The 20628-nt window shown below is 42.8% G+C and overlaps 2 protein-coding genes across 2 annotated transcripts in view; both read left to right on the top strand.

Moving 5' to 3' along the window:
* Positions 1–363: 363 nt before the first annotated feature.
* LOC124290571 (neuromodulin-like) lies at positions 364–1372 on the top strand. The gene is made up of 2 exons (XM_046727318.1): positions 364–1307; positions 1345–1372. Exons 1-2 carry the CDS (start codon positions 364–366, stop codon positions 1370–1372), a joined length of 972 nt encoding a protein of 323 aa, XP_046583274.1.
* Positions 1113–20628, top strand: part of LOC124290570 (zinc finger MYM-type protein 3-like) — a 28603-nt gene continuing 9087 nt past the window's right edge. The window contains 11 exon segments of the mRNA XM_046727317.1: positions 1113–1777; positions 2338–2425; positions 3241–3335; positions 3849–4208; positions 4210–5089; positions 5493–5574; positions 5948–6068; positions 6326–6476; positions 9873–10051; positions 10643–10778; positions 14345–14506. Of these exon segments, the coding sequence (XP_046583273.1) occupies positions 1373–1777; positions 2338–2425; positions 3241–3335; positions 3849–4208; positions 4210–5089; positions 5493–5574; positions 5948–6068; positions 6326–6476; positions 9873–10051; positions 10643–10778; positions 14345–14506 (2659 nt within the window). The 5' untranslated portion in view covers positions 1113–1372.

Raw genomic sequence — 20628 nt, 5'->3', positions numbered from 1 at the left:
TTTTCTTGACAACAGCCACTTTCTCACTTTTACCCTCAGCAATCTGTGACCTTTGCAACTGGTTCAAAGCCTGTGTCCAGTAAAATTTTGTTCAGCAAATAATAGTGTAGTTAATAATGCTGAAATCTAATTAAAATTAGGTTGTATGTCGCTTGTAGACAATAGATAGATGGCAACTCCTTTTCAGACTTGTGAAAGCAAAACCAGCTTAATCCTTTTTTGGTAATGGTTATTCATATACGAAATTATGCAAAGGAAATAGAGGTGACTGTTTTTACAATTCTTGTAATAATTTTATACTGTTGTTGTGTGAGTCATCAATGAAGTTTATGTCATTGTTTTGACTCAGTTTACAAAATTAATATGTGCTCTCCTCAGGATTCAAGGCCAGCACATGATGAGAAAGAGGTCAGTCCAGCTGATGCAGAAGCACTATCTGAGGTCATGGAATTGAATAATGGTACAGGGAATGGTCCTACAACTCCAGCAGAACCAATGGAGGCAGAGAGTGCTGAAGGCAGTCCAGCCATAGCGGACGAGGAACAGGAACCGCTTGGGAATCCAGGATCTGTTCAAGAAAACACATTAAAAGAGAATATGCAGGAGGAAGATGATGTGACTGATGCTCGAAATGAAGAAGGTGGAGAAGAAAGATCTGACAAAGTACTTGACGTGGAGCAAGACGATTTAAATGGAACTGAAGATCATGAAGCCTCTGCAGAAGATGAGGATGAAGTGGTTCAAATTGAGGTACCTGAGAAACAAACACAAGCAGAATCAGCAGAAGATGCAGAATTAGCCGATAATGACATCAGTCAACAAGATGAGGACCGTTTGCTGGGAGATGACAATGATGACCAGAAAGAAGATGCAGAGACACTGTTAGATGACACTGAAGGTGAAGGAAGAGGTGTGAACACTGAAACAGGTCCAAGGACTCCTGCTTCTCCCATCCAGGATGAGGCAAAAGAAACTTCTACAGATGCTTCTGACTTCGAAGCAGAAGCTCCTGAGCTGGAAGAAGAAGCTCCTATCCTTGAACCAGAAGAACCAACTGATGCTCCTTCAGCAGAGGATTCCCAGGATTCAAATGAGAATCCAGAAACTGATGAGTCTGAAGAAGGTAAAGCGACAGAAACAACAGAGGCTATGGAGGTAGATGATACTAGCAATACAGAGACTGACAAGGGAGGACCAGAAACCAAGGAGGCTGAAGAGACCAATGTAGACCAATGCAACGAGCTGAGTAATGAAGAAGCAGAAAAAGCTGAAAATGAAAAATCAGAGATGTCACCAGAACCACCAGTGTTAGATCCAGAGACCAGCCTTGATTCTGTGAAAAAGGGAGACGCTGGAAATGTCATTGACATAGATGCTGCTGATGCTTCAAAAGAAGGCCCCACGGACAAAGATGGACAGAATGCAGAAGACTCCAAAGATGCTGAAGATGAGAATAACGATGAAACGAAAGTCTGCAGGTGCATCTAAGAATGACAAGAAAACCAAGGAAGACGAGGATGATGACGTGATGGTGATTGAAGATGAAAAAACAGAACCAGAAGCTATCGTGTTGGATGATGATGAAGAGGAGGACACTCCTGGAGAAAAGTCCAAAGGTAAAGGGAAAGACAGTTCATCCTTGGCCACCATGGACTCCTCTAATGATATGGGGCTGCAGATATCATCAGTGACGAGTGGAGCAGATGTGAGTGGCCTCCACATTGCATCAGTGTCAGGAGGTGGGGAGCCACAGGACAAAGAATCTGCTGCTAAGACTGTAAGTTCTTTAAATTATTCAGCCATTAATGTAAACATAAAGTTTGAAATTTACCTAAACAAGTGTTATTATGAGCCATGATGAAAAAACCCACATTATCTAGCCATTGTAAAAGGTCTGAAAAGGGACCCCTAAAGGAGGAGTATGACCAGATCATAGCTATGGGAATTACGAACCTTGTACAAACCTTGTTGCTTTGACATCTGTAGTTTAGTCCAACTTGATTACCATGGTAATAGGGCAGGTTTTATTCCAGCGTAGTTAACCTAATTTTTCTCTCAGGTTATTAACTTCAGAAAATAATGATGTGCTTGAGGCAAACTCATAAAATTTGAGGTCCTTGATACCTTGAATTTCAACAGCTGCAGTCAAATTAATATAGAAATATTTTTTCACTGATTATTTTCATTTATTTGTTTCCCATCCCAAAACGATATATATGTTAACTAGTTGTTTTTAAGTAGCCTATGTTTCTTTCAATTGATTTTAAAGCTATTGCTATAAATGTTTGTTGCTGTGTCTGCCTAAAACAGTGTTCTGTTTTTTTTAATATTCTCCAGAGTGCTAAAGAAGGTCAGAAGAAAGCTCAAGAGTCTGTGAAGACCAAGATAAAACAGGAGCGGACAACTCCTCCCCCTGCAACATCTGGTATGACAGTTTCATGGCATTATTTTCTTGACATTTTAGAGTTATTATGTCAACCTTCATGAATTGAGCATGCTAATTAGAAAATTACAAGACAAGATATTACAATAGTGACTAAAGTCCTAGACTCCTGCTTATGAAACAAATATTTCTTCCATATTGGCTGAACATTTCAAGTTATTAACCAGGGGTGTGAGATTGACAGACAAACCAAAAAGAATCAGCCTCTTTTGCCTACGGCCCACTTTAAATGTGTGTTTTTTTTAGATAATTCAGTTAATTTTGATAAATTATTAAAACAAGTGCTGAATTTACTTTTGAGAACATGTGAACATCACAAGTACGACCACTTGAACTGATGACAGTATCCTGTATACATTTGTGTTCAGCTTTTAATCCTACATTGGGGCAAGTTCTCTGTTTAACCGATCAGAGTGCCTTAAAGCCAGGTCGCACTTGTAACTGCTAAAAAAATTGTTATTTGTTTGATTAAGGCCTTGAAATGGATAAAAGAGCATAAATTAACACATTTTCTGCATGAGAAATGCCAGAAATATATGAAAAGTGACTTATCAACAAAAGCTGATTTTAACACCCAAAAAGAACATCAACAGTATGAGACCACTTTGAGTCAGTTAAATGGACAGGCAGCCGTTGTCCCTGGATAAGTCAATGTGTCCAGAATTTAAATCATTATCATTGAGGATTAATTTCACTGCGCTGCAGTATTAGAAGTTCTGTGCAGGGTGAAGATGTGGGTTGTGTAAAAATGAATACGAAAATGGAGAAATAATATGAATTCATTTTCACTTCCTCAGGAAGCCCTGCCACAGGGAAGGGGACAGTTGCAGGTCCCCCTCCTGGGTCGGGAGGCAAGAAGTCCAAGATGCAGTCCTGTATCGTGTGTGGCAAGGTAATCTGAATTTCGATGTACTAAAGACTAATGTACTGCTGGATTTATTTTAGTGCCAGGTTCCATTCATTGAGAGAATACTCATGGCACTACATTATTTCCCCAATCTAAAGATCAACATGCACTTGGGTGAATCAGCCTGGGTGAATGACACCAGAAGACATTAACAGATGGTACTTGCTATTACCCTGCCTGGTGGCAAGGTATATCCATGGGCTAGTTCTGTAAAACAGGCATCGATCCAGTCAAGGGCAAGCTGCTACAGTCGCAAAAATCTTTCATGCGACATTGAACCTGCTGTCACTTCATTTGGTTAATGTTGAGATGATAATATGTACATTGGTTTAGTCCAAATTACACACAACACATTGTCATATGGTTCATACAAAGCACTTCTCATACAATCTTTTTGCTTTAACAGTTGATGAGTGGTCATGCATATGGCATCCCAGATCCCTGTGGATGTAGGATGTGTAATCAGTCATTGTAACCAGTAACCAAATCTTGTTGCAGGTTGGTCGGTGCAAGTACAACATAGTGCGTAATGGAGATATCAAACATCTGTGTGACGATACCTGTTTCCGCAAGTTTAGGGCGAACCCAACCATGTTTTTGAAGAACACCACCTCGGCCCAACAGAAGTCCCCAGGCCAACCAACCACAAGGTCTCAAACAGGTTCCTTGAAACAAACTGCCAAATCTTCCAACAGCCAATCAGAATACAAGACCTGTTCAGTCTGTCAACTGATGAACATTAACACCCAAAAGCCGTTTGTACAATGGATGAATGTTGACTTCTGCAGCAAGGTCTGTCTGGCCAAGTACCAGAGTAATCTCAACTCTTCCTGTTCTTACTGTACATCTTTTGTGTCTCCTGAGTTCCGGGCCCCTCTTCTGCCTGCAAGTTGGCACCGATTTTAAGACGTTCTGTTCGTCAAAGTGTAGTAATGAATACAAGAAGAGACTGCGTCTGTGTGCATTTTGCCAGAAGGACTTAGCCACTGTCAGTGACTCGTTTTGTGCACCAGTTGACACAAATAAGTTCCTTGACTTCTGCAGTAAAACTTGTTTGAAGAAATATGAGGAAAAGACTAGTGATGTGGAGATAATCGGTGTCGAGAGCACCAGTAAGAAGGGTGGTGGGCAGGGGAATAGATGTGCTGTATGTGCCAAGAGTGGCCAGATGAAACATAATGTCAAACTAAATGGTGTCATGAACCGACTGTGTAGTGACCCCTGTTTGTCGGCCTTCCAGTACGCTAACAAGCTTGGTATGAACACATGTGACAACTGTGGGGGCCTGTGTCCAAATGAAGATGTCGTTTCTCATTTCATCCAGTTTGAAGGACAACAGAAACGATTTTGTAAAGATGCATGTGTGAACTTTTTCCGGTCTAAACACAAAAAGATTGTTGCATGTGGATGGTGTGGGACTAAGAAAGTGAACTTTGACATGATTGAACGTGTCGATTCCAACAATAAGTATCAGTTGTTTTGCTCTCTCAACTGTCTGTCTCTGTATCGAGTGAACCTGCAAGCCAAGTCCAACCAAGCAGTGACGTGTGACCACTGTCACAAGTACGTCCCAGCACAGTACCACCTGACTATGAGTGACGCCTCGGTACGCAACTTCTGTTCCTATAACTGTGTCATGTCCTTCCAGTCACAGTTCAGTGCCAATTCGAAGAATTCCTCGCAGCCAACCATTCATTCCCAACAGAGGGTCCAGCTACAGAACAAGCCAAATACAAGAGGTATCTTCCTCTTTTCCGCATTCTACAGCTCGTTATTCATTCCCAGCAGATACCTGGGCACTGAACTCAGTCATCTCAAAAAGTTTATGTTGAATAATAATTATAATTAATTAATTGAATAATACAATGTGATACTGCTCGCCTTCAATGCATAAGTTACGAAGGGCACGTAAACATTTGATAAGTGGCCACGCAAGTCATGCGAGGATGGGGGTTGAGCATCCTTCACTAGCTTGTGGATCAGCCATTGTAAGGCACATCATCTTGATGTAAGGCAAATCATCTTAATGTGCCTAAGAAGTATACACTCACTGAACTGAGAAAGTGAGAAAGCACAGATCCCAGTTTTAAGGTATAAGACCGGAGATATGTTGAGTCAATATATCTTTTTCTTTTTTTCCAGCCTCTAGTGGCAGCTCCCCAGGACAAAGGCCAGTCCAACTCCTTCCCAGTCATCTCCAATGTTGTGTCTCTTGCACCACAAGGTAAGGAAAGCTAAGCCTTTTTAGTCAGGACAATTATTCTTGTTTTCATTATTGTCAGGATAGATAAGGAGGGAAATTACTGAAATATATATTTATGGTTGATCACTGGATTGCCTAGTCTAGACTCGATTATTTACAGACTGTTGTCATATAGCTGGAATATTGCTGAGTGTTAAACAGCAAACAAGCAAACAAATAATAGCACTCTTTTTAGAATTTTTTGTAGTTACTACATAGCTGAGCCTATAAAATTTAACAGAATTTTTCTAGACAAGGGCTTCAGATTAAGTGGATTACGTCACGGCCATGATTTAGCTGGAATTTTGCAGTATGTTTGATTAAGTAATAAAATAGAATAACATTGTGATAACAGGTGCCAAAGGAAAGTTGATGTTGTCTGGTCAGAAGCAGCAGACGGTCAACATCAAGTCCAACACACCAGTGCCAGTAGTGGTCAGCCAAGCTGGAAAGGTAGGAGCATAAGTGTTGGACCTGTAAGGATGGGGTTTTACTCCTCCAGGTTTTGGGTTTATCTTAACCTGTTTAGAAACGTCAGTACATTCCCATAGTGGATTTAACTATTTCCAATTTCATGGCTATGTAGAGCTATTTTCCTGATAACGGGACCAATAAAGAAGATAAAAACGACTCGGGCAGACTTTGCTGTAAGGTACCCAGTAAGTAAATTTGGTCTCATCCAATATACTGCTACACATGGATATATGAAGATGTTTGCACATAATTGTTGCAGCAAAGTGTGTCGACGGCGACCCAGCAACAGATAATCATCCAGCCTCCGCCACCAAAACAGATGAAGAACAAGTCTCTGCTGTGTAAACCCTTTGTTCAGACAAAAGCCACTTCCTGTCGCCCACACACCGTCAGCAAGGAGGTGCAGACAGGTCAGTCAATACATCCACTGTATCTGGGATATAGGTGTGAAATTACCATGTTTTCTTGAGTAGAGTGGGAACCCACCACCCACAACCCTGATCATGTCAGTGTGTTGAAAGGAGGGTTTGGTGGGTGAGGTTGTGTAAGGACATATCTGTGTCATTGGTGGAGGGAGGTGAATTGTGGGTACAAGGATCATGTCAGTGTGTTGAAAGGAGGGTTTGGTGGGTGAGGTTGTGTAAGGAGCATATTTGTGTGTCATATGTGGAGGGAGGTGAATTGTGGGTGAAGGGATCATGTCAGTGTGTTGAAAGGAGGGTTTGGTGGGTGAGGCTGTGTAAGGAGCATATCTGTGTGTCATGTGTGGAGGGAGGTAAATTGTGGGTGAAGGGATCATGTCAGTGTGTTGAAAGGAGGGTTTGGTGGGTGAGGCTGTGTAAGGAGTATATCTGTGTGTCATTGGTGGAGGGAGGTAAATTGTGGGTGAAGGGATCATGTCAGTGTGTTGAAAGGAGGGTTTGGTGGGTGAGGCTGTGTAAGGAGTATATCTGTGTGTCATTGGCGGAGGGGGGTGAAGGGATCATGTCAGTGTGTTGAAAGGAGGGTTTGGTGGGTGAGGCTGTATAAGGAGCATATCTGTGTGTCATTGGTGGAGGGGAATTGTGTGAAAGGATCATGTCAGTGTGTTGAAAGGAGGGTTTGGTGGGTGATGTTGTGTAAGGAGCATATCTGTGTGTCATTGGTGGAGGGGGGTGAAGGGATCATGTCAGTGTGTTGAAAGGAGGGTTTGGTGGGTGATGTTGTGTAAGGAGCATATCTGTGTGTCATTGGTAGAGGGGGGTGAAGGGATCATGTCAGTGTGTTGAAAGGAGGGTTTGGTGGTTGAGGCTGTGTAAGGAGCATATCTGTGTGTCATTGGTGGAGGGGGGTGAAGGGATCATGTCAGTGTGTTGAAAGGAGGGTTTGGTGGGTGAGGTTGTGTAAGGACATATCTGTGTGTCATTGGTGGAGGGGGGTGAATTGTGGGTACAAGGATCATGTCAGTGTGTTGAAAGGAGGGTTTGGTGGGTGAGGTTGTGTAAGGAGTATATCTGTGTGTCATTGGTGGAGGGAGGTGAATTGTGGGTACAAGGATCATGTCAGTGTGTTGAAAGGAGGGTTTGGTGGGTGAGGTTGTGTAAGGAGCATATCTGTGTGTCATTAGTGGAGGGAGGTGAATTGTGGGTACAAGGATCATGTCAGTGTGTTGAAAGGAGGGTTTGGTGGGTGAGGTTGTGTAAGGACATATCTGTGTGTCATTGGTGGAGGGAGGTGAATTGTGGGTACAAGGATCATGTCAGTGTGTTGAAAGGAGGGTTTGGTGGGTGAGGCTGTGTAAGGAGCATATCTGTGTCATTGGTGGAGGGAGGTGAATTGTGGGTACAAGGATCATGTCAGTGTGTTGAAAGGAGGGTTTGGTGGGTGAGGCTGTGTAGGGAGCATATCTGTGTGTCATTGGTGGAGGGGGGTGAAGGGATCATGTCAGTGTGTTGAAAGGAGGGTTTGGTGGGTGAGGCTGTGTAAGGAGCATATCTGTGTCATTGGTGGAGGGAGGTGAATTGTGGGTACAAGGATCATGTCAGTGTGTTGAAAGGAGGGTTTGGTGGGTGAGGTTGTGTAAGGAGCATATTTGTGTGTGTCATATGTGGAGGGAGGTGAATTGTGTGGGTGAAGGGATCATGTCAGTGTGTTGAAAGGAGGGTTTGGTGGGTGAGGCTGTGTAAGGAGCATATCTGTGTGTCATGTGTGGAGGGAGGTAAATTGTGGGTGAAGGGATCATGTCAGTGTGTTGAAAGGAGGGTTTGGTGGGTGAGGCTGTGTAAGGAGTATATCTGTGTGTCATTGGCGGAGAGGGGTGAAGGGATCATGTCAGTGTGTTGAAAGGAGGGTTTGGTGGGTGAGGCTGTGTAAGGAGCATATCTGTGTGTCATTGGTGGAGGGGGGTGAAGGGATCATGTCAGTGTGTTGAAAGGAGGGTTTGGTGGGTGATGTTGTGTGAGGAGCATATCTGTGTGTCATTGGTGGAGGGGAAGGGATCATGTCAGTGTGTTGAAAGGAGGGTTTGGTGGGTGATGCTGTGTAAGGAGCATATCTGTGTGTCATTGGTGGAGGGGGTGAAGGGATCACGTCAGTGTGTTGGAAAGGAGGGTTTGGTGGTTGAGGCTGTGTAAGGAGCATATCTGTGTGTCATTGGTGGAGGGGGGTGAAGGGATCATGTCAGTGTGTTGAAAGGAGGGTTTGGTGGGTGAGGTTGTGTAAGGACATATCTGTGTGTCATTGGTAGAGGGGGTGAATTGTGGGTACAAGGATCATGTCAGTGTGTTGAAAGGAGGGTTTGGTGGGTGAGGCTGTGTAAGGAGCATATCTGTGTCATTGGTGGAGGGAGGTGAATTGTGGGTACAAGGATCATGTCAGTGTGTTGAAAGGAGGGTTTGGTGGGTGAGGTTGTGTAAGGAGTATATCTGTGTGTCATTGGTGGAGGGAGGTGAATTGTGGGTACAAGGATCATGTCAGTGTGTTGAAAGGAGGGTTTGGTGGGTGATGTTGTGTAAGGAGCATATCTGTGTGTCATTGGTGGAGGGGGGTGAAGGGATCACGTCAGTGTGTTGAAAGGAGGGTTTGGGTGGTTGAGGCTGTGTAAGGAGCATATCTGTGTGTCATTGGTGGAGGGGGGGAAGGATCATGTCAGTGTGTTGAAAGGAGGGTTTGGTGGGTGAGGTTGTGTAAGGACATATCTGTGTGTCATTGGTAGAGGGGGGTGAATTGTGGGTACAAGGATCATGTCAGTGTGTTGAAAGGAGGGTTTGGTGGGTGAGGCTGTGTAAGGACATATCTGTGTGTCATTGGTAGAGGGGGGTGAATTGTGGGTACAAGGATCATGTCAGTGTGTTGAAAGGAGGGTTTGGTGGGTGAGGTTGTGTAAGGACATATCTGTATGTCATTGGTGGAGGGGGGTGAATTGTGGGTACAAGGATCATGTCAGTGTGTTGAAAGGAGGGTTTGGTGGGTGAGGCTGTGTGAGGAGCATATCTGTGTGTCATTGGTGGAGGGAGGTAAATTGTGGGTGAAGGGATCATGTCAGTTTGTCTAAAGGGGTAGGATAGCTTGGTGGCTGCAAGGTGGTGCGACATGTCGATGAAAATGGAGAGGGATTACATGAGCAAAGGATCAGCACGTCTAGGGCCGGATGATCCTATATCCTTGGACAATCATTCATCAACAGTGTTGATGGACCTGGCTGGACCTTGGCATTGTGTGTTCATAGCAGTGTTGAGATTCAACAGCATATGTGGATACATAATTCATTTGTGAAAAGTGTGTTTCATGTGATTATTTTATTATTATCGAGTTATTTGTTATTTCAGATGAGCATCAAGGCAAGCCAGTGCTGATACCAGTGCCAGTACCGGTGTATGTTCCCTGCCCGATGGCAATGTATGCAGCCCCAACTCCGCAGATGGTACCCATACCTATCCCAATACCAGTCCCCATATTTATACCTACAGCCAAGAAAACAGCAGACAAGATCCTCAAGCAGATCAAAGTAAGTAGATAATGTGGTTAGCCAGCTTGTATAAGGCATAATGTATCTGTGTAGCCAGTTCCAAACTTAGTGTTGAATGACACACATCTTTGCCAATGTCATGATGAGAAAAGTTCTGGTGTTTCCAACTGTGGTATAAAACTGTAAAAAACTGTATAAAACCTGACTCTCTCATGACATGAAATATTTTTAAGCAAACAAAAGTATTACCAGGACTTGTAGGACGGATTCAAGACTGATCTAAGAAAAATTGACTTGTCCTATTGTGAGAGTGCTGTTAAATATTTGTGTCATGCTCTTTCATGATAGTATCTATTGTCAGATATTTGGCAGATCAGTTGCAAAGTTTGTGTGGCAACCCTTTTTATCTGCTGGCATACTTTTATGTTGTTTTTTAGCATTATTGAAGCCAGTTGCAAACAGGCCTGAATGTAAGAATTCAGACCTGCATATACTGCAGTGAGTCTTTATGCCCACAGTGCTCAATTCACAATATTGACCACCACCAGGTAAACCAGGTTTCACTGTATTCATGCGAGTTCCACATTAAGGACACGTTTTAGTGCTAATGACTGCACTTCATGATTTTAGGAGATACGAGAGAAAATTCCATCTGATCCACTGGAGGCCGAGTTGTTGATGATGGCGGAAGCTGTTGCTGGGGGCGGCGGCGACTCTGACAGTGATACTGATAAAAGTGATGGAGAACCATTCCCAGCCATCACTAGTGAGTAGATAGTTACAATGAGAACCCAAGTGGTTAAAGTGTTCCCTGCCCTAAGTAGTGAGTAGATAGTTATATGGAGAACCCAAGTGGTTAAAGTGTTCCCTGCCCTAAGTAGTGAGTAGATAGTTACATGGAGAACCCTAGTGGTTAAGGCCAGACACGGCACCTTAAATTGACATATTTGCTTCAATACGTCAAAATCGAGATTTTGATTTTTTTCGTATAATTAACACATGTACTTCACGATACAACACGTTGTTTTCGATAAAGAGTCTTTTTTATTGATATAAACCCCCACAAACATAATCATATATGTGATAATATTTAAAAATGTGTGAAATCAAACCCTGAAAACGCCGAACTTTCACCCCTAACAACGCCCTCCCAGCAGGGACGAACCCATTCATGTTATACATCGCTAGAAAGCTCATCGTGTCCGCCATGTTGCTGGTCAAAACATTCTAAAAATAGATATTCCACGAGGATATCTCTACTTTCCCTCGCGATAGGTATTCTGTACCTAAAACATCCTTGTAAGGCTTAAATATCCCACAATGCAGCATTCGGCAAGGCTTAAATATCCCACAATGCAACATTCGGTAATCTTCGTTACACCCTTATATGGTAAACGTATCCCACAATGCACCATTCGGCATATCAACAAAACATCGTCCTTTCCCCGTAAGCATTCAAAATGGCGGTTGCTGCTTTGAAAACATCGAATCGATAAACATCGTGGTATTTGATATATTCTTGACTAACAGTTGTTGTATTCTATAAAAATGAGAAGAACAAAGTCAAAGCACGCCTACATTAAGAATAAGAGGCGCAGTTGCGACAGGCATGCTTAAAATGCAGTGTCAAAGATCCGACAAGTTTTGACAGCGCGATCAAGCATGTATTTAGATTCTGACAGCTTCTACATTTCGATGCATCGGAAACATCTGGGGACCACGCCTTTGAGGAAAACATTCCCAATGGAGTCAATGAAGGTAAGAAATAGTTTTTATTGAATCGAGATTCACGCATAGAACTTTCAAAAAAAATTTTTTTTGAAAACCTCCGATCTCATTTTCTTGTCAATGACACCTCAATGGATGCGAAGGGATAGAGTTTGTGTTGAAGCAACTGACCACTGAGTGGTTGTTGTATGGTGTAGGGGAGTTTTATGTCTTGTTTTCTTTGTATATGAATTGCTTCATGTATTTGGAATACATCCCTTCAGTAAACTGAGACTTTGAATGTGTTTATCTCGTGCTAAAGTAGGAAAAAACATGACCAAATTTATTTCCTTATTTTCTCCATATACGTCATTTTCGATCTTAGTGAACATAGTTCTCAGTTGTTACTGGCCCGATTTCAATGAAATTTTGTGTACATATAGCCAATTGATTACTTTATGCAATAACAGAGAGACTTTTTCAAATTTGTTCCCTGTTTTCTTTTTAAAAAATAAAATATGAGTGCAAATCAACCCCCTAAAAGTGATGTTTTTCAAACAAATTTTTTAATAAAATAACAGTCTTTTATAAAAAATATCTCTCTGTCATTGCACCCTACACACCCCAAGGTATGTTGTAAAGTTGAAATTATATAGATATCTTTATTAGTTTTAGAGAAAAACTTTCACTAAATTTCATCTTTTTTCAGGCTTGCAGCGTCCATCTTGGACGTTTCCATGGCAACCGGTGGCAACATCACCTGGAAAAGACTCTTTATCGATTGTTAACATGTATACCTCTAAGTTGAAACTAAATAAACATAACAAATACTTGTTAAGCATTTTGTCATATGTGAGGTGCAGTGTCTGGCCTTAAAGTGTTCCCTGCCCTAAGTAGTGAGTAGATAGTTACATGGAGAACCCAAGTGGTTAAAGTGTTCCCTGCCCTAAGTAGTGAGTAGATAGTTACATGGAGAACCCTAGTGGTTAAAGTGTTCCCTGCCCTAAGTAGTGAGTAGATAGTTACATGGAGAACCCTAGTGGTTAAAGTGTTCCCAGCCATCACCAGTGAGTAGATAGTTACATGGAGAACCCTAGTGGTTAAAGTGTTCCCTGCCCTAAGTAGTGAGTAGATAGTTACATGGAGAACCCTAGTGGTTAAAGTGTTCCCAGCCATCACCAGTGAGTAGATAGTTACATGGAGAACCCTAGTGGTTAAAGTGTTCCCTGCCCTAAGTAGTGAGTAGATAGTTACATGGAGAACCCTAGTGGTTAAAGTGTTCCCAGCCATCACTAGTGAGTAGATAGTTACATGGAGAACCCTAGTGGTTAAAGTGTTCCCTGCCCTAAGTAGTGAGTAGATAGTTACATGGAGAACCCTAGTGGTTAAAGTGTTCCCTGCCCTAAGTAGTGAGTAGATAGTTACATGGAGAACCCTAGTGGTTAAAGTGTTCCCAGCCATCACTAGTGAGTAGATAGTTTCATGGAGAACCCTAGTGGTTAAAGTGTTCCCAGCCATCACTAGTGAGTAGATAGTTACATGGAGAACCCTAGTGGTTAAAGTGTTCCCTGCCCTAAGTAGTGAGTAGATAGTTACATGGAGAACCCTAGTGGTTAAAGTGTTCCCAGCCATCACTAGTGAGTAGATAGTTACATGGAGAACCCTAGTGGTTAAAGTGTTCCCAGCCATCACTAGTGAGTAGATAGTTACATGGAGAACCCTAGTGGTTAAAGTGTTCCCTGCCCTAAGTAGTGAGTAGATAGTTACATGGAGAACCCTAGTGGTTAAAGTGTTCCCTGCCCTAAGTAGTGAGTAGATAAGTGGTTAAAGATTCCGCAGGTCTTGCAGAAGACCTGGGGTGTGTGTACATCTGTGGCATGTGACATTGATCATAATCAGGGTATGAAACTCCCAAAAATTTCAGCAAGACCACAGGGCTGGTTAGATGTAAAACTAGCAAGCCCTGACCAAAACTTACCTGCCCAAAAATATATTCATATACATGTCAAAATTTTATCCCGACCGTCGGGCAGGTGAATTTGAGAATCTGGCAGCCTGTTTTGAAAATAACCTGTCCCAGGCGGTCGGGCAGGCTGGTATTTTGAACGCTGTCATAATATGCTGAAAAACAACAAAATTGATTTTGACTTTGAACAAGTGATTTGATGATTACGTTTAGCTATGACAATCTGAATGAGGAGTCAAACATCAGAAAGCATTATTGCAGTGCTGCATGCTCCAGGTCTCATTATCACATCCCCTTTCTTTGTTTCCCGTGTGCTTTTGGTAAGACTACAGAATAGCGGATACCTTCCATCTTCTTTGAAAGCACGCAAGATTACTTAGGGATAGGGTATGGTTTAGGGTTATGTTTAGGGTTAGGGTGAGGGTTATGTTTAGGGTTAGGGTGATGTTTATGGTTAGCGTTAGGGTTAGGGTTAGGTGACGTGACACTAAACAATATTGTTGGTATCCGGTATTCTGTAGGTGTACCATGCTTTCTTTAAATTATGTCCAAAATTTCACTATGTGTTTAATTGTGTGTCTGTATGATGTAGCTCCTATGCTGACATCAAACATCACTGAATGTGGATGACTGGTCACTCATGTCCTCATATTCTTCAGATGACAAAGATGATGGTGATGATGTGGCACCACTGATAGATCGGGGGACACCAGGCGGTGGGGAGGAGGACCTGGTACAGATGGCACTGCGAATGGCCGAGGAGATCACAGGCCCTGTCCTTGACCTTGAGACAAGTGTTGAACCCGTCGCGGTAAATACAGGTAGGTGATACTGTCACAATACTTTTAGCTTGTAGTGTATGTATATACATATGGGAAGAATGCAGCGTGTGTATATGTGTGTGTGTGTGTGTGTGTGTGTGTGTGCGCGTGCGTCGTGCGTGCTGCAGGGGCTGCTAGTTGTCTGTGGATGTTTGGCTTGTGTTATGGCAGTTGGAAATGTACACAGCAGGGTAGACCCAGACACAAGTCCATTAGTTCCAGACTGCTGATAATATAGTGGCTCTAGTTGTTTTTCTCCATATATATTTACACCACACAAGTTACTTTCTGTGGTGACCTTCGGACTAATTGGACTTGTGTTATGGCTCACTGACAACCTATTCACTTCATGATTCCAACTGCTTGTCCAATTCACATGTGGTGTATTGAATTGAATGTCTCAAACATCCAGTGTTTTGTTGCATTTACATTGATATGATTTTTGAGTGTAACCTCATGACACTGTCAGTATTACTACTATACAGCCTCTTCCAAATACTATTATTTTCATTTTATGTTTCAACTCTGTGTTACCATCTTCTTGAAGCATCCAAAAGTTTTGCCAATGATATTCACAACCAAGGAGACCTATTATCTTTCCAAGCAGAAACTGTATGAACTGGGCATGTTTTCATTTCAAATACTGTGCACATTGTTGTTCAGTTTGGGTAACTACACCCTAAAGGTGTTGGACATTACTCATGAATCATACATCACATCATACCATGAAGATCAGGGCTAGAATTGGTCTTCAGCAACCACGAGGCGACAAACTGGATCGAGTGGTTATTTGTCGTAGATGGCTTCAGGGTATTTCCCTATTCGTGTCACTCATAGTTGACGCATCAAACATGCATGAAAGAACCCTCTGATGCATTAAATGTTGTTCCATCAATGTCTTTCTGCTATTGAAACATACTGCCAAAACCACAGCTAAATATGGACGTAACTCATGGTACAAGAAGGATGAAATCAAAGCAGAAATTACGACCACCTTCCAGACCAGGCTGTCATCAAGGAACTACCTGATGTCTGTGATCAACTCCCTTTGTCAGATGTTAGAGTATATAAAGTAATCTCATGTTCTGTCTCTCTACCTTGTGTATGGTGATAATGGACACCCCATCCATCAGCTTCCTTATGTGCATATTACACCAGATACATTCATCTTCTCGGCAGTAGTTGTGCTCACTGTTTGAACATCGTTATTGTGTGTCAGATTGATCGGAGCCAAGAACTTTGAATGTGTGTCCAATAATAGTCATTAGTTATCTGTGTGATGTATTTTTCCTTATCCTGACTCATGCTCTTTTGCTTGTCTTCTTCTTCTTGCTAAACATAGTGGAACACTTGTATCTCCCTAATTGAAGCTCCCTTCAATGTAAAAATCACTAATTAGTACACATTTTTACGAAGTTACCTCCCTTCCACAAGCTGTATCTCCCTAATTGAAGCTCCCTTCACGAGGGCTTCACCTCTACCCATGTGCCTCACTCTCTTCCCATTCTTCTCCTTCTCCCAGTGAGCTGGACGCGAGAGCTCTGTGTCTCCGACACACTATATCCTTTGGATTATATTTAGTTAGTTACCTCGTGATAGACATCTATAGAGGTTTAGCTAGTATCCTTCAACAATTATATATTGATATTTAGTCGTGTTTCTACTGTTTATTCACGGACGCCATGTTTGTTCTGTGGATTACGCTTGATGAAAATTCTGTACTGTTGCAGATTACGCTTTTTATTCTGCTGCTGATCCGCGATTTAATATGCCCTAGTTGTACTGCGCCATGTTCATTTTATTCACGCGGCAGTTGCGTACTAATTTATCCAATTCTGCCTTTTAATAAATAAATACTTTATGTTTGAGACGCCGCAGCAGATAGGTCACGTGATGCAGAGTCTAGCCATGACTGATACACCTGAACCCTCGCCAGTCTACTGCTGTTGGTCGACCCTCCCGCCTGGTATTCCGCTAGAGTGGTGGAGAGGCGTGGACGAGTCCGCCGCCTCCAAGAAGCCGCCCTGCTTCCCCAGACATCCCATCGCCGCAGCCGAAGACTAGAGGGCTTCTACTGCATCTCAACGCAGACTTCACACCCCAGGGCAGCGCCGACCTCTGAGGGGAAATCAACGGTCTACTAGAACTTTCAGCCGAGATTGTTCCCGCCGCAGATTTGGGCCTGTATGATGATCAGCCGATCATCATACCTGATGTACATCAAAAGAATGACCGATGTCGGCAACAGTGATGTCAGCGCAGATCAACATGCAGCCTGATGTACTAACGCTGATATTCGATGATCTTCCTGAGGGTCCCGCTACCAAACACTCAACGCAGACTTCGCGACCCCCAGGGCAGCGCCGACCTTCTGAGGGGAAATCAACGGTCTACTAGGACTTTCTCAACCGAGATTGTTCCAGCCGCTGAACTGGCCTCTCTACGATGATCAACCGATCATCATCCCCGCGCGACGCCACAAGAAGCTTACCAGTGACATCAGCAGAGATCGCCATGCAGCCTGATGTCTCTACACTGATGTCAGACGACTTCCCTGAGGGCTCAGCAGCTGTCATCGCAGAGAGGGCACCGACCACTTCGTCGCAGACCATCCCAGACGAAGCTGTTGCGGCAGATCATGACCATGATGGAGGGCCACTACAGACCAGAGAAGCAGCCAGCCCAGGGCCTGAGCAACGCAGACAACACCCCAGAGGCACCCCCAGTCAGCGAAAGCAGCCACGACGGCAGCAGCCTTCGAGAAGGAAGTCACAGACCACCTCGACGAAGGACCCAGATGTACAGTCTTCGCGAAGGCTTTTCGCGACGACGGGAGATAGTCACCGCCCCTCGGCCTCATCCTCAGATGCGGACTCAAGGTCATCCCATAGACGCAGATCACCTAGACGATCTCCACGTACATCACCACGTCGATCACCTCGCAGGTCACCACACAAGTCGGCAGCGTCACCCGACATTGAGATAGCAGCACACAGGTCACCATCAGAAGAGCATCAACCTCTCATCACCGATGCTGGTACAGAAGATGATGGAGACATCATCTTCTCAGACGCTGAGATAAGATATTTGATGGTAAACAACCTAGATTTATCTTCACCGTCCAAGAGTGGCAACTCAGCGCAGACATACCTGATGAAGGAAGACGATGTAGACGCCGCCACCCTACCTCCATCGATCGACCCGATTGCTGCGCGTGCCACAGAATGTGGACACAGCCTACCATAAAGGCATGTAAGTTCAAACGCCAGAGGCGATGTTCTTTGGCCTTAATAGATCTAGAACGATCAATGAGATTCTTATCACCAGATTTCGCGGACACGACTTCTGAAGATGATAGGATGATCTACTCGGCTCTACTTATGCAGAACCAGCAAGAACCACACCCTGTATGAAGCTAACGCCATATATTGATCGGACTCTAGACACTTCGATAAGGAAGTCCCAGGTCGCCCGCCGGGAACTAGAGCCTCACCAGTTACAAGGGACGCCACGGAGGAGTAGCGCTTCACCGACCCCCACATCCTGTTGAACACAGAGGTCGCTTCACGAAGCAAGCATGAGTCAGGATAAGTATAAAATATCAATTTTACTCTAAAATTACATATATATATACTGATCGGGCTCTGATTCTCGATACCTTCGCTAAGGTCGCTAAGGCTAAGTGGCTCCAAGTCTGCTTCACCCAGAAGATCTAGAAGGGATACTTCGAGAGCTTCGCGAAGTCTCCGGGCGCTCACCGAGGAAGTATCCTCCAAGGTCTCCATATACTAGCCACTGGGCCATATATAGCTACTGCCAGTCCGTTCAAGACATCGCATAAAGTGTCTATCAACTGTATGCCATATGCCAGCCTATAAGCCTCACGCTAAGACAATTGCACAGGCTATTTACAACACAGAACGCCGCTATATTAATTAGTCAACGACGCTTCATAGATATTCACAGAAATCAACTTTCCGTGATAGATTGCTAGAATATGCTATCCCACACCACGATACGATTATCTACATGCGACCATTACGCAGATCTGCAGACAATTCAATATCGAAATTGAACAGCAACCTGTTACAGCGCAGTATAACTCATAATCGCCAACGCTTCTGAGAAGTAATATGTACAACAAGTTCAGCTTTAATTCTACAATTATGACGATACATTCATGTATACAGTCTACAAGCTGACAACTTGCAAATTTATTGTACCTTTATATAAGGGAAGTCGGAATTATATTCAAAACTGAAGTTACTTTCACGACATAGCCAGGAAAATAACCTACCCAGCATTAATATTACAGAGCGAGGTATTTCGCATACCGAGGTTTCATGGGCTTACTCATTAACCCTCAAACACGTGGTCACTGGGGTAACTTCGAAAGCTACGTGAAGACCGGCGACATGCTAATATAAATGACGGCAAGATTTTATACAAGGTTTTTCCTGCTACACCGTGACATCACAGCGGGTATTCTACAGAATCAAAATGCCTTGTTCTGATTGGACCTGATGGACAACGCACTCTACGAGAGGTCGGTCTTAGTTCACAGTTCAAGACTCACGCTACAAGTGACAACTATATATCAGTGAACGAGCAAGCCTCCTTACAGTCCAGTTAATCTGAACCTTCATGATTGGGCTGCTTTCTTCAGGTTAGAGACCTCCCCTGTCAAGTTAGGACGAGGCACGGCAGTCAGGTGATTTTACATAAAGTTCAACGAGGACAGACACACCTGGTTGTGTACCTACATCGCCAAGGACTTCGCAGCTTAATTTACCTAGACGACGGAATACAAGTGGATCTAAATCCACAGCGCCTCAGTCTACAACTGAATTTCATCATCAAACTACTAACACAACTAGATGGTTAGTAAACCTACTTAAGCTTGATTGAGGATTAAAACGGAAATTTCACGCCCAACTTCGATCTGAATATAGTGCTCCAACACCTCACAAGTGAGGTTTATGAACACGCCTGGATGACATATACTTGACTTCATGATACGATGATTCTATCAATGATGGCCAGCAAGAGCACTGTAAATTTATCTCCACCGAACCAAACAGGAGGGAAAAAATGCATCAGATTATTTCCTCTATATTCAAGTTACGCAGACTGAAGTCTCATGTACTACCATCTCCTTGGATCAGAACTGTCATACTATGTGCCTACAAGACTGATGGACCCGATCGATCTCCTCCATGAGCTTCTAATACTCATGATATTAGAGCTTAACTTCTACAATTGATCTACACAAATGTTATTTGAAATTATGGAGGGTTATTTCTGGAGATCCGATATGGTGGTTGCCAACCATTATCTGAGAGATATCACCGTCAAGGACGTCTCAGGTATCCACCAATTCGGTTCCAGGGTCCTCGCACAACAGTTGACAGTTCCTCGGAGAAGATAAGTAAATCTTACAGATTTCTACTTATCTTATAACAGTACTAAATAGCTACATGCTATATATAATTTGCTTAAGTTCTTTTTTATCATCACAGTACTATGATTATTACATTATTAACAACTCTACAGAGTTTGTTATTATATATTTACCTTAAGTTAATCATATCTTAAGCGTAGTACTATGGGTGCATTATAAATGCATTAGCTAATAAACTCTACAGAGTTTTTTGGCTATTATATAATGTAGCTTAAGTTAATTATATCTTAAGCATAGTACTATACACATATTGTAAAAATATATTAGCTTACAAACTCTACGGAGTTTTTGCTATTATATAGGTAGCTTAAGCTTATTCATATCTTAAGCTCAGTACTATGTTTATATCATATAAGTATATTAGCTAACAAACTCTAAAGAGTTTTTTGCTAATTGGCTTAAGTTTCATCATATCTTAAGCATTATGGTTACATTATAACATGTATTAGCTAACAAACTCTACAGAGTTTTTGCTATTATATATGTAACTTAAGCTTATTCATATCTTAAGCGCAGTACTATGTTTATATCATATAGGTATATTAGCTATCAAACTCTAAAAGAGTTTTGCTATTATATATTTGGCTTAAGTTTCATCATATTTTAAGCTTTATGGTTACATTATAACATGTATTAGCTAACAAACTCTCACGGAGTTTTG

This window comes from Haliotis rubra, unplaced genomic scaffold, assembly GCF_003918875.1.
Source record: "Haliotis rubra isolate DU_JTF1 unplaced genomic scaffold, ASM391887v1 Scf47, whole genome shotgun sequence".
Classification (NCBI taxonomy): domain Eukaryota; kingdom Metazoa; phylum Mollusca; class Gastropoda; order Lepetellida; family Haliotidae; genus Haliotis; species Haliotis rubra.
The sequence above is the reverse complement of the archived record's forward strand: the minus strand, read 5'-3'. Positions and strand labels throughout refer to the sequence as shown.